Source organism: Acomys russatus, chromosome 20 (assembly GCF_903995435.1).
Source record: "Acomys russatus chromosome 20, mAcoRus1.1, whole genome shotgun sequence".
Taxonomy (NCBI): domain Eukaryota; kingdom Metazoa; phylum Chordata; class Mammalia; order Rodentia; family Muridae; genus Acomys; species Acomys russatus.
The window spans coordinates 48,946,035-48,960,834 of record NC_067156.1 but is presented as its reverse complement, the minus strand read 5'-3'; the positions used below and the strand labels follow the sequence as shown (position 1 = coordinate 48,960,834).

Here is a 14,800-nt window from a genome sequence, read left to right as displayed (position 1 = left end):
TCCTGGGCAGATGCACTAATTCTTGCCACCTGGCTCCCTTGGCCTTTTGTTCCTTCCATGGATATAAAATTGGAAATAAACTTGGCTGAGGAGACCTATCTGCAGAGTAAACTCTATGCAAGCAATTGTTGGATGGTGCCAACCTCTGGGTCTTCAATATCTCTGAGAGAGAGTGCCTGGCTGAGAAGGAGCCCTCCACAAGGACTGCCTCAGTGCGAGAATCACTAATCTTCTAATATCTGTCTCTCTGGACCTAATTTCAGATGGTGATTTAGGAAGGAAGGAAAGACACCGGGTAATATCTGCTGGGTCACTTGGTGTCAAATGTGCTCCACTCTGCACATCGCCCTGCTCTTACCTGTCCAGTGAAATGCAGCATAGGTGAAAAATCGATGCTGTGGTGAGAAGGACATCCAGAGAGGTCCGGACCAGGCAGAACATCTCCCCATAAATCCAGATGTCTTGGACCAGCTCAATGGCACCAAAGGGCATCACCAGCACCGAAACCAGCAGATCGGCAAAGGCAAGAGACACAATGAAATAATTGGTTTTTATTTTCCTGTGAGTGAAAAGGTATAAGCGAGGTGGCAGGGGAAGGACATGGGAAAAAGGTGGGAAGAAAGAGCAAGGGGAGAGTTGGGGAGTGGAAGGAAGGTAAGAAGGGAGGTAGAAAAGGAAAGAGAGGCACACATTAAACAATGCGCAAGACTCAGTTTCCCTTCCTGCACCACAGCCGAGGGGATGATCTGTGATCTAGCCTCTTCTGATTTCCTCAAACCCACATCTTCCCCAAAGTCCTCTTTCCCTCTCTCTTCTGTCCCTTTAGGCCTGACCAGAGGCCACCTGTGTTCAGAAAACCATTCTGAGGTTTCACACAGCTTCACTGCCTCCCATCTTTTTTTTTTTTTTTTTTTTTTTTTGATACAAGGTTTCTCTGTGCAGCCTTGGCTGTCCTGGACTTGCTTTGTAGACCAGGTTGGCCTTGAGCTCACAGCCATCCTCCTGCCTCTGCCTCCCAAGTGCTGAGATTAAAGGAATGTGCCACCACCGCTCAGCCCACCTACTCTTCTAGCCACTGCCCAGCTTGTCTTTGGTGCTAGCTTAGGCACTCCCAGGGAGGCCTCTCAAGATGCTGCCCTCTCAGTGTCAAGATGAACCATTTTCAGCTGTTAGGTGACCTCTTCTGTACCTGTGACCCCAGGTACAACTCTGCCTTTTGATTTCTCTGCCTCTTCTCTGGTTCAGGGCATGTCCTGTTTAGAGATGGCTACCTATGCCTCATTTTTTCTTTCATGGTCAGTGCTACTTAGGCCAGGCCATGCACTGGAAATAACATGGTGAACTTTAGCAAACTTCAGTGGCCAGGGTTCAACTCAGTCCAATTAGACAAAAACCTTGGGTTGATAACAACCTCCTCCACTGAATATTGCTATATCAGATACAGGCTGGCCAATTAAAATTTGATTTTTAATAATGGATATTTTTAAAATATAAATATCTCCACAACATTGCACAGGTTACACTGATACCATACAGAAGCATTTTGAAAACTATTTCAGATGATTGTAATTGTAGCTACAATTGAGGCTTGTGAGATACAAAATGTGGTAGATCCAGTGTTTATTCCCTAAATCAATCACTAGTTATCCATTACCTGAACCATTGACACCAGGAATATATATATATCACCCATTCATCCCCTGAACCATTCATAGCAGGAGGATATATATATATATGTATATGTATATATATATATATATATATATATATTTTTTTTTTCCCAAACAGGATGAAGCACTCTAAGGTGCTCTTATGGTTATGTTCATGTTGCAGCTATAGGATTATATGGGATCCATTTTCTATTTTTAAAAAAATCTGTCCCCATGAATGTTTTCCATCATCATGATAAATTAAAATAGAAATTACTCAGAGCCACGGGAGGATCTCTCTGACAGCCATGTTTCCTAAGAGGTCCCCTTGCGCTGCTCACCTGAGCTGCCTGTCCCTGCACACAGCCACCATGACCAGCAGGTTGCCAAGGATAGCCATCAGGATAACCACTGAGAGGAAAGTTAACAGCACGACCTTCTCCACGGACCCGAATCCCTCGTTGGAACTGGAAGTCATGGGAACACAAAACACAAAGATGTGAAGGAGCAGCAGAGAGGCTGGAGAGGCCATTCATTTGCTCCCCTGAATCTTCAGGAAGGTCACTTCACCATCAGTCAGCACCAGCAACATGTATCATGCAGCTAAACTTGCCGACATGGCCTTCCCCAGACGGCTGGAAAATATGAGAGGAGGATTGGGAAAGTGAATCACTAGCCCTGACTGCAGGGTTTTATTTGTTTTGTTTCTTTCCTTCAGAGACTCATCATGTCTAGTGCTCAGGTATTTACTTGGTTGACATCTGTTCCGCGCACCTAACTGTAGGCTCAATTTTCTTAACAAATGTACTTTATTATAAACTTATTAACTGGGAGTACCTCACTTATAACCTGACTAACCTAAACAATAGGAAAAGATTAAAGAATACAATAATGAAACCATAAGGATATCAGTTCCAAGGAATGATTCTCCTGGCATACTAAGCAGGATTTCTTCTACTGGAACCTGGAGTAACCAGAACCTGGAACCTCAGCAGGAGCCCGGAGCTCCAAAGCCCTCCTTCCAGTGGTTCTCTCTAGGAGCGTCTGGAAGTGGAGTGATGAACAGCCAAAACTATCCAAAGTCTCCAAAGGCCCCCTCTCTTGTTTTTGGCTCACTTATATATCTCCTCTCAGAGTCTGTTCACGGATCTTTTCAGCTGGCAACAATCAAGCTCCCGAGAGGTGGTTTGCCTTCTAGTGGATTAACATCACCTGTTCTCTCACAAGACCGTTCCCCATCCCACACTTGGGATCATAAGAAAAACAGGTTTCTCTCTCCTTCATATGACCCATCTACAATGCAAGTGCACAAGCACCTCAGCTGTGTTAGTCATTGATGGTGTCAGATGCGTCATCCTCATTTATCATTTGAAGGAGAGGGTGTGAAACTAAGGTCTGTATGAACACAGGGGCTGCTGTTTGCAGCATCCTAGTCTAGCTTGAGCAAAAGCTGTGGTTTATAGGTAGGCTGCGTAGGGAAGGAAGGCCATACTCCAAAGGGGTTCTTGTGACAATTCACAGATGTGCTCAGGTTCTGTGAAGCCCACAGGACCAGAGGCTCTGACCTCAGCACGGTGGTTGTTTCCCTGACATGTTAGGCCACGTTGACACTTCTGTTGTCATTCTTGCCCCCTGATTGGACTCTACAATTTTTTTTTTTTTGTGGGTGTAAGCTCAGGATTTTATTTTACTAACTTGAAGTGAGTGCTCTCTCTCAATAAAAGCACAATATTTACAGGTTATTCAGAAGCTTCGGGAAACAGTTATGCTCATAACATCCCAAGAAAGGGGTTTTAAACTGTTGCACATGAGCTGTGCATTTCAGCACAGAAAACTGGGGGAGCAAATTGTTAGGACACTTTAGTGTTTGGTTTGGGAAAGGACAGTTCTACCCTTAACAACACACGGAACACGAGGTCTTAACAACCGAGAACCTCCCATTTTACTGTGCTTCCTGAACTGAAAAATCAAAAAGGTCATTGAACCCCTAACACCCAGAGTTGTCTCAGTTTTACACTTCACCCTGTTTACAACTTCTTCCTTTAGGCAAACACAGAAGAAAGTGTGTCAAATAGGAACAAGAAACAATGATTCTTAGCAGGCTGGGGAGTGTGAGCCCCTCCACTCTCCCGAGAAGTCTTGACATTGGTTGACGTGCTTAGGGCTAGAGGTCAGATAAAAAGGGTTGTCCATCTAAATCGTGCTTCTACATCTACGCGCCATCCATCAGGAGTACAGCCCTGGATAGGAAACATTTCATCAATAAAAACTCAGTGGTTTGTTCACCAAAAACTACCTTTATCTGAAGCCATATGTATTGGTGCAAAGCCCAACAAAGAAGGCAACAGTAGATGCTTTTTCTTGTACTCTTTTGAGGTTCTAATTGAGAGATACAGAGACCCTGTGAGTCTTATTTCTCCTCCAGGACTCTGTATTTTATGGCCATTCCTTCTTTTACTTTTTTTAAATCTTACTAAGTTTATGTGTATAAGTGCTTTCTCTGTGCGAGTGTGCATGTGTGTGTGTGTGTGTGTGTGTGTGTGTGTGTGTGTATGTGTGTGTGTGTGCCTGCTGCACATATTGTTAATCAGATCCCCTGGAACTGAAGTTACAGATGATTGTGAGCCGGCCTGTGGATGCTGGAGACCAAGCTGGGGTCCTCTGGAAGAACAAAGAGTGTTCTTATCCACTGTGTCATCTCCAGAGCTGATGTCCATTCATTACAGGACGTGTTTCCCGTGTTGGACTGCTTCTTGTCATCTTGTCTGCTTAAGTTCAACTCTTAGGTAATGCGCAGTAGCCAACAGACATCTCTCATCTTCATTGTGTTGACTTCTTGAAATAACTTTTAAAATTATTTTGTAAATCGCCCCCACAGACTGTCTTTGGTTATATTTTCAGTGTATTTTCCAATGTGTTTCAGTCTATAGTATGTATGGTATGTGGGCATAATGAGTACTTGCTAGTTTGCTGATTGAGTGATGAGTGGAATGCTCCACAAAGGGAGGTATATTCTTCACTGTATTTCAAAGTATTCTTTGAAAATATACAGGAGATTTTACATAAAGGAGGGAAAATCCAGGGATAAGATTTTTTTAAGAATTTAATTTTTAACTATCAAAAGACATATTACAGTTGAAATATGAGTAGATTAAGATATTTATTCACTCAACTCTAAGACAGGCTTAGTATATCGCTAAGAAAAATAGATACAAGAGTAAACAGCTACATACGAAAATATGTAATGGTATCCCTAAAAAGAGTAGGGAGATCAGGACTGTCTGTAGGGGTTAGAAGACTGCCATCTTTGTATTTGGAGAGCAATGTGCATATATGCACATGTGTGTGGAGGTGTACACTCCTGTGTGGGCATATGTGGAAGCCAGAGTTGTTTTTCCATATTTTTGTTTGTTTGTTTATACATACACACACATCTATACCTGCTTTTGTACACACACACACACACACACACACACACACACACACACACACACACACACGCACTTTAAGATGCTAGTGGTGTTGCCACATCCAGAAAACTGAAGTAATTGGTCTTGTCTGCCATTTGAATATCAGAACGTTTGAAGCTCCCAAGACATTCTGATCTGTAACAAAGGCTTAGTCTCACTGGGAAAGAATGCTAAGTATTAGATAAGAACGGGGCTGGAGAGATGGCTCAGCGGTTAAGAGCACTGCCTGCTCTTCCAGAGGTCTTGAGTTCAATTCCCAGCAACCACATGGTGGCTCACAACCATCTGTGATGTGTTCTGATGTCCTCTTCTGGCCTGCAGGTGTACATGCAGACAGAGCACTGTATACATAATAAATAAATAAATCTTTAAAAAAAATAAAAGAACAGAAGAGAGGTTTATTTGTTTTTTTTAAAAAAAAAAAAAAAAGAACCTTCTCCTTTCTAGAAACATACTGCAATGGTTTCCTAGAATTGTTCTGATTTTTTTTTTTATATGAAAACTATTTAAGAACACCTGGCTCTACTGACAGACTAATTCACAGTTGTCGGAATAACTATAATCAAAGAAGAACACAATAAACAAAACTAAGTGTTATCTTGAATGTAAGGAACTTGGAATCTATGTGTATCTCTGGTTGAAATATAGAAAGGTTGGTGTGTTCTCAGAATGACCATATGAAACCAGAAATTCAATTCTAAATATACATCCCAGAGAATTGATGTCAGAGATAAAAACAGATTATTTTATACCAATGTTCTTAATAACACTACTCATAAGAGCCTACAGCCATGATCTGGTGGCTTAGAGGCATGAACAGACAGCAAATAATCAGAATGCAATAGATATATAAGCATATGTATGTCTTATAATATTATTTTGCCATAAAAAGCATAAAGGGGTGACACATGCTTCAATTTTTATATACCCTGAAGATATTATACTACATGAAATGCACCAGAAATGAAAGGACAAATACATGATCCTGTTTACATTAGAATCACAGACTAGACACATTCACAAGGAAAAAAAGTAGATTAATAACTCCCCAGGCCTGGGAGTGCACGAGAGTAAGGAATTATTACTTAATAGGTGTAGACCTATCCTTTGGGATTCTGGAAAGAATGTTGAAATGGTACTGGTGGTAATAATTTCACACCCTTGTGGATGTACTTCTTATCACTGAAATGTGTGATTAAAGTCATTATTTAATATGTCTACTTGTGTTTTTATAATTAAAAAAGGGACATATGGATGAGTACACAGCAGGATGCTACTGTACAAGACTTCTGTGTTACTGGCCAGTTGGGATGGGCAATTTTAGGCCGCTTTCTTACCTACAACAGGCAATATGAATATACCATTAGCAGGTGCATTCTGTACATAGCTCACATTCCCTATTAGTGCCACTTTTCCTTAGCTGAAACAAGTCTGGAGTGTCTGTGCTGAGCACTTCTGGCTATCCACAAAATAATATACACTTAAAGAGTGTGGGTCAGAGGCTCAATATCATGGTTCATCTGTGACATGCCAATTAGGAGCTGGAAGAGGCAAAACATTAAACTCAGAGTGATAGGCACAGCTTACCCATAGAGAGAATTTTTATAATTAGGCAGAAATAAGTATAAATTCAAGTAGCAATAATTAAAATAAATTAGGAGCCACTTCCTCAAAATCTGATAGATCCTTGGGTTGCCTCTGACACCCTCTAGGAATATCCACAAGAGCAGTTAGACAGTTTTCTCCACAGAGTAGCCATCTACACTACATGGGTTCTTTGACAGCTAGTCCTATGAGAAAGTTCTCTTTCATTTCTTTTTAAGTGCTCTTTTGACCCATTAGCAAATTCTGTAAACTTCCTGGCCATATTTAACATTTTCTTTGTTCTTAGTTAAAAAACAAAAAGCAAAACCCAAAGACTATGCCTGGGCTGTCTATATAGGTTAGTTTAAATAAAACCAAATGTCAAAGGACAACATTAATACAGATAATTGTTATAAATAACAGAAGCCTGTCCATATGCTAGCATAAGGTATGTATTATGCTAAAGATGGTGTTTGCTTTTACATGGACCTTATTAATAATAAGCTATGTGACTTTAAAACATTCCCTTATTTCCTCTGACCCTCAGTTCCTTTATGGATCACCTGAGGAAACTAGATCAAATGTCTCAGTATCCATCAAATAGACATGAGTGGCCACTGCATGCCAAGTGCTGTGCTGGACTTGGACAAAGTCCTTCTCTTCAATGAATTGACACTATGGCGGAGACAGAGACGACAGAAGTGGATGGTCAAGAACAAATGCAGTGTGGTCAGCACTTCAAAGTTGTCCTCTCATGTGTGTTATCACAGAGTATTCTTATTAAATACAAATTCTGTTATTTTAAAATCTCAGGTGAAGCATAGGATTCTGGCCTTTTAAATGCTTAAAGGGACAAGGATGCTGTTTCTGAGTCATACTCTCTGTCATTTTGTGGATGAAGATGCGTGTGTGTGTGTGTGTGTGCACAAAAAGCTGGAGACTAACCTCAGATGTCTTCCTCAATCACTTCTCCACCTTGTGTTTTGAAACAAGTTCTCTGCTTAAACTTGGAGCTTACCAGTTCAGATACACTAGCGTGCTACAAAGCCCAGGTACCTTCCTGTGTCTGCTTCACCCATGCTGGGACTGCAGGTGCTTTGCACTATGTCTGCCATTTCAATGCAGATGCTGGGGACTGGATTTAGATCCCTAGGAGTCATCTCCCCAGCCTTCTGAATTGAACCTGACTTACAAAACTCTAAAGGGCATAAACATGAAGGTATGGTATAGAACAATTAAATGAGAGGAAAATGTTAGGTAGCCCAGGTAGATGATATGCAGGTGACCTTTACAGAAGATTCCAATGTAGAGGAAACAGAGGAGTAAAGCTTAGGTGCAGATGCCTTTGATAGGAAATACTTTTTGCATTCTCACTCAGAGAGGACAGCACCTAAAATGAGTTCACCCAGAAATAAGGAGTGGCCTCTGAGGGCCGCTCTTCTGTAGTGAGAGGCTAATAGCCTACTGGAAGATACCAACATGGAGGAACAGAACAATGTCATGTGGAAATGAATGTGAGAACAAATCTATAAAGCTGCCAGGTGGGTCTCAAAGACTCACACAAAGGGCACAGTGCTTGGAGTAGAACGTGAGCTGAGATGAGAGAAGTGAGTGGCTCATTTGAAGGCAGGAGAGGTGGTCTTTCCCATAGAAGAGAGCACCAACTGGTTGTCTGGTGTCAAATGGTCTGCCCAACAAAAACCTTACTTACAAGTGACATCATACAAACTGAGAAGATCATATTTAGGAATAATGAGTGTGGGTGTCTGTGTGTATGTGTGTATATGTGTGTGTGTGTGTGTGTGTGTGTGTATACAATAACTATCAATGAAGGAAGAGTCTATGAATTTCAAAGAGAGTGTGAAAGGGTATATGGGAAGATTTCGAGGGAGGAAAGGGGAGAATTGCTGTAATTATATTATAATTTCAATAACAAAAAGTTTTTAAATTGATAGATTCAAGGAAGACAGTGCTTGCTAAAAAAGAAGGGTAGCATTCAAATATATGTCATTTAATATTCAATTGCAGAAAGAATAATAGTATGGATGGTAAGAAGTAAAAACTAATCTAATCTATATTTCTATTTTGCATACATAAATACATGATATTAATTTTATTAGATGGAAAAATAAAGTGTGAAATAACCTCTAAGAGCTTTGAGTGTATATCTTAAATAGACAGGTACCTATAGCTACAACTGAGAAGGATATCTAGGTAGGAAATACACATAATATTTGCCTTGGGGAGGAAATATAAGCATTCAAGAAAGGAGTCAGAGTCCTGGCTTAAACATGCTGTAGAGATGGTAGCAGCTGAAGATACTGACAAAGAAAGTCAAAATCGTCCTCAGAGCACCAGAGAAGTGTGGCATCATAGAAGAAATAAGAAGAAAAACTTCTTAATAGCATCCTGTGTTACTGTGGAAAGGAAAACAGCAAAGTGAGATGTGATTGATATTGGCATGCGGGAGAGAAAGGTAAATAGAAAGGTAGGAAGTGGGGACAATGGTCACATATAAGGCAGTTTGGAGTAAAAGTAAATTAAAAGATGTGGGGGAAACCAGCGATCAGGTCATCTAAGAGAGTCCCAGGTCTGTAGGCTGATGCATTGAAACCTTAGAAACCAGGCTAGTCTGTGTTCCTTGAAAAAAAACTTACAAATAGAATATGTGAAAAAGAATAGAGAAAAGTAGAGCGCAATAACCCTGGGATAAAATTGAGAATGGTTCAGGCAAGATAACGGTAATTCTTTATGTACTTACAAATTGACCATCACAATATAATTATGTTGGTAAGAGAACTTCATCTTTGAACTAAGATCTTTGCCAAATGAAGGGCCTACTATCCCACATGTTAGGATTTCCATATACAGAGGTAACATTTTTGAAAACGCAGTGTGAATCCAGAGAACCTATACAGCTTCTTTCTTCACCCATCTCTACCTCACAATATTGGAGCACTCACATTAGAATAAAGAAAACAGCACTTTGTTCTTTTACCAGTTAACAGTCAACCAAACAATATAAAATTAGAAGATGGTGGACAACACAGTCCTGAACTCAAAGAAGCTGGGTAGCAGGTAAGTGATGGCCAAAACTCTTGTCCACTAACAAAGTAAAAGGAGAAACAATAACAGAACAGGAAAAAAAAAAAACAAACAGAGTCCGTGCAATCCCCAGTGGCATGTTCTAGAGCGCTTCAGGTGAGAGGGGGTCACCAGACAGCCATGTTTAAGAGAGAGCCTCAGAAAACAAGTGCCACAGTCTCAGTAACAGATATTTTAAAGAGAATAGACGAGGAAGGAGGACCAAGTTTGCATGTAACTACAGCAAAAAAAAGAGGAGAGACTACCACAAAACTTTTGTCTTAGGACACAACTAGGGCAGCAGTGAGATGCTGTTTTTAAAAATTCATATTGAATTGGCAACTTAACAGTCACAGACCCTCTGATAAACTGAACTGTTAGGAAACCCAAAGCAAGTGTCATAAGGCCCTATGCTGTGTGATGGCAAGAATACCTCTACACAGTAGGGGAGAAAACTGTATCATTACCCAGCGAGAGCATTCTGTGAGGTGGAAACCTGGTCAGAGATAGAGTCTACAAGGGAAATGCAGACGAATCCCAATTGCCATGCCCAATATTGGAAAGAACAGTCATTGGGTGGATCAAAAAGTTACAAGTGGACTCCTGAAGGACTACCCAGGTGTGTGACCAGAATCTGTGACCTGACCCATGAAGGACAGCTAGCAGATGAGATCAGTAGCTGTGGCACAATCACAACCTTGCAAAAGACCACCCAGAGTTAACTACAGCATTCCCAACCTGGTCACAGAAGGACCCACCAAAGTGTAACCATCTGTGTCCCAGTTCAGAAAGGATAATCCACTGGCAGGAACAGTATTGTGTGACCTGACTTCACAAAGGACTGTTCAGAGGTGTGACAGCCATCTGAGATCCTGGGAAGGAATACTGATATAGTTGTGGCTACAATCAGTAATTAGGATGTATTCAGATTTTATACTTTGTCTAGACCTCTCTCCTTCACAGTGATCACCCCTGCTTTTAATACCCTATGTTACTTTAGCAGGCTGATTCTAACTCTATTATTCTCTCTCTCTCTCTCTCTCTCTCTCTCTCTCTCTCTCTCTCTCTCTCTCTCTCTCTCTCTCTCTCTCTCTCTCTCTCTCTCTCTCTCTCTCTCTCTCTCTTTCTCTCTCTCTCTCTCTCTCTTCCTCCTTTTCTACCTTCCTCTCCATCCTCCCATTGTGCCTTTTCCCTCTATTCCTATTTGAAAACTTTTTCCAAATGACATATGCTAGCCTGGTTTTCTTGGTTTCAATTTGTCAGCCTACAGAGACTGGGACTCTCTTAGATGATCTGATTGCTTTCCTTTACCTTTTTTCTCATTCCACTTTTAGCCAAGACTGCCTCATCTCCAACCATTGCCCCTACTGTCACATCTTTCTAGTTACTTTTCCCTCCATCGACCCAATAGTAACCACATCTTACTCTGCTGCTCTTCTGTCCACCCATGCCCACAGTAAGAAATCTCTAAATATATATCATACTATCAGGGTCCCTTTGACTGTGTGTTATCTATCATTGTATGCTCACAGTGTTATCTATCATTGTATGCTCATAGTGGACCTACGCTTTAATAGTCATTACTTTTTCAGAGTGTATTCTGTTTCCAGGGAATTTCTGGAGACTGATCCTGATGTCCCAAGACCATTCAAGAAGAGGAAATTACAACTTAACCCACTAAAACTTAGTCTTTCTTGAACATTGAGAACTGAAAGAATAAGGATGGGTTGCAAAGTGGCTCTGTGGGTAGAGGCACTTCCTGCCAAACCTGGCAACCTCAGACCCCCAGGATCTTTATGGAAGAGAATTGACTTCCACAAGTTGTCTAAGAAAATAAAAACTAAATCAAATGAGAAAGTCAGTACAGAAATTGATAAAAAAAAAAAAATAGTACTGGGGACAAAACCTGAAATTATAGAAATGAAAAAAATTCAATAAACTAAATACAGAGCTCTATGAAAAGTTTCACCAGCAAAATGGAAGAAATAATATCTGGGCTTATAGATAAGATAATAGAATTAGAACATTCAAAGAATGACAAAGACAAATTAATAAGGTATAGCTAGAACATTCAAGATCTATGGGACAATAAAATTTAATTCTAGAGTCACAGATAATATTTTCAACAAAATCACATCAGTGAAATTTTAAAATCTATGGAAAGATATGCCCACACAAGGGCAAGATATTTAGAACAACAAATGTGTAAAACACTTTATCAGTTTGTAATCAAAATACTAAATATACAGAGCAAAGATAGTATACTGAAAGCTTTAAGTGAGAAACAAATCACATATAAAGGCAGGCCTATGCAAAAAAATAGTAGAATTTATTGCCCTATTTCATTGTAAGTTTTGAGATTGTTTTCTCAAGTAACTGTTAACTACTCTACTCAACAAAACTGTCACCATTTCCAATGGTTGAAAAAAACTGGCTAAAGGAACTTCTGTAAAGTCAACTTTACAGAAAAGGACTCTTTTAGACAAAAGAGAAAGTTAAATATATACCTGAGGCTATCCATACAAATAAACCACACAAAGAGTCTGTCTTTGATGGTAAGATACATTTCTTGGAGCAGCAACTATCAAGAACTTGCTTTTTCTTTTCTCACGTACTCTGGTGCCTCATATTTGACCATGTCCCCTGGAGGGGGAGACCTGGTGGCACTCAGAGGAAGGACAGCAGGTTGCCAAGAAGAGACTTGATACCCTATGAGCATATACAGGGGGAGGTAATCCTCCTCAGGAACAGTCATAGGGGAGGGAAATAAGGGGAAAAGGGGAGGGCGGGAAGAATGGGAGGACACAGGGATGGGATAACCATTGAGATGTAACAAGAATAAAGTAATAATAAAAAATTAAAAAGAAAAAAAAAGAACTTGCTTTTTAAATAAAATCTTCTAGTATGTGCTTTGCGAGTGGGAACCTAAGACCATTAATATTTGGAATTAGGGCTGACTGGTGTATATTACTTCCTGACATTTAGTAGTCTTTGATGTTTAACAATTTCTCATTTGTTTAACTTCAAATAAATAACTTAATGATTATTGCAGGGACTTGAAAGAAACAAATTTTAACTCACTACATGTAAGGCTGTAGAAAGGAAACTTCAGTATTAAAAGGCTAATTGCTTCCAAGAAGACACAGGAATAAATATTCCCAGGACAATAAATCATACCAAAACAAACAAACAAATAAAAAGTAACAAAAGTCAATAAATACTGATGATTAATAGACAGAAAAGCTCCAAATTAATAAAATCATAGATGAAAATAGGCATCATATGATACTAATGACATTTATAAGATCATTAGAACATATTTTAAGGACTTATATTCTACTAAATTGTAAAAATCTAAAAAAAGGATGAATTTCTAGATGTATATGACCTATAACAAGATTTGACCTTCACTCTCTCTATTCAAGTGCTCAAGGATTGATATGATTAATACTGGGGAAATAGGTATCCTAGTCAAAGCACTGAAAGTTTAAAACACAGAAGAAAGAAATTCAAGAAGACACCAGGAAATGTATAGATCTCCCATGTTCATGGATTAGAAGAATATTGTCAAAATGGCTAATCTACCAAAGACAATCTACACATTCAATGCAATCTCCATCAGAATTGCAGTGCCATCTCTTACAGAAATAGAAAATTTTCTTGAAATTCATATGATGTGATTCTTTGAAGAATGTTACCTTACTTTGAGATCTATATGAGTTTTTAGTCACTGAATAATTAATTAAACAGTGTATTTTGTCATTTAAACAAGAATTTTAGCTAACCAAATAATAATATAGTATAAAGTTTGTATCTTTAAAATACATTTTGAGAATTTCTGGGACTACTGGTTTTATTATCCCTGAATCTCAAAGAGTAACATCTCAAGGAGTTTGAAAGTACTAACAAACTGTCCTTTTTCTTTCTTTCTTTTTTTTTTTTTACTGTGTATTATAGTTATGCAATGTATCATTGTTGCTGAATGGACATACTTTGGTTTAAATTTTATATCATATTCAAGCACAAAATGTTTGAAATAGCCACAATAATCCGGAGTAAAAAAATACTACTGTACCCTCTGGATCTTTCTACTTTGCCATTCTCCCATGCTTCTCTCATCTAGAGTCCCAATAGGATGTCCTCCCCTCTGTCCCAGTTTCCTGGTAAGTGAAGCCTTAGAAGAAGAACATTATGATAGGCAGATTTGGGCCCAGGGGTCCCGCTCAACCTATGCCACCAGCCAAGGACAATACAGGCCATAAACTTCAAACCCCTACCCAGATCTAGCCAATGGACAGGACATTCTCCACAGTTGAGTGGAGAGTGGGGTATGACTTTCACACATACTCTGGTGCCTCATATTTGACCACAACCCCTGGATGGGGAGACCTGGTGGCACTCAGAGGAAGGACAGCAGGCTACCAAGAAGAGACTTGATACTCTATGAGCACATAAAGGGGGAGGAAGTCCCCCTTAGTCACAGTCATAGCGAAGGGGAGTAAAGGGAAAATGGGAGAGAGGGAGGAATGGGAGGATACAAGGGATGGGATAACCATTGAGATGTAATAGGAATAAATTAATAAAAAAGGAAAAATACTACTGTATGTATTACTATAGAAGATTTTAAGTTATATCACAGACTCATAGCAATAAAAATAGCCTGGTAATAGCACAAAACAGATGTGTAGATAAGTAAGAAAGAGTAAAGAACCTAGGTATAAACCCATGCAGATATGCCTACTGATTTCTGGCAAAGGTATAATAATGTACCTGGGAAAAAAAGATAGCCACCTCAACAAATAGTGTTGGGGCGACTGGATGTGTATATCCAGAAGAATGAAACTAGATTCTTCTCTTGACTCTACAAAAATTGCCAAGTGTTTCAAAGACCCTGACGTAGAATCTAGAACACTAAAGCTGTCAGAAGACAAGCTGGGGCAGACGGTTCAAGATGTAGCCATAGACATCCTGAACAGGACTCCAGCTCTGAATAAAATAATACCAGTTGATAAG

At 39.7% G+C, this 14,800-nt stretch overlaps 1 protein-coding gene across 1 annotated transcript in view; it reads right to left on the bottom strand.

Moving 5' to 3' along the window:
* Positions 1-14,800, bottom strand: part of Htr4 (5-hydroxytryptamine receptor 4) — a 149,360-nt gene that overhangs the window by 52,055 nt on the left and 82,505 nt on the right. Inside the window, exons 3-4 of the mRNA XM_051163218.1 lie at positions 1,991-2,116; positions 359-559 (exon numbers count right to left, since the gene is read on the bottom strand). Coding sequence (XP_051019175.1) covers positions 359-559; positions 1,991-2,116 — 327 coding nt within the window. The remainder of the gene's footprint in view (positions 1-358; positions 560-1,990; positions 2,117-14,800) is intronic.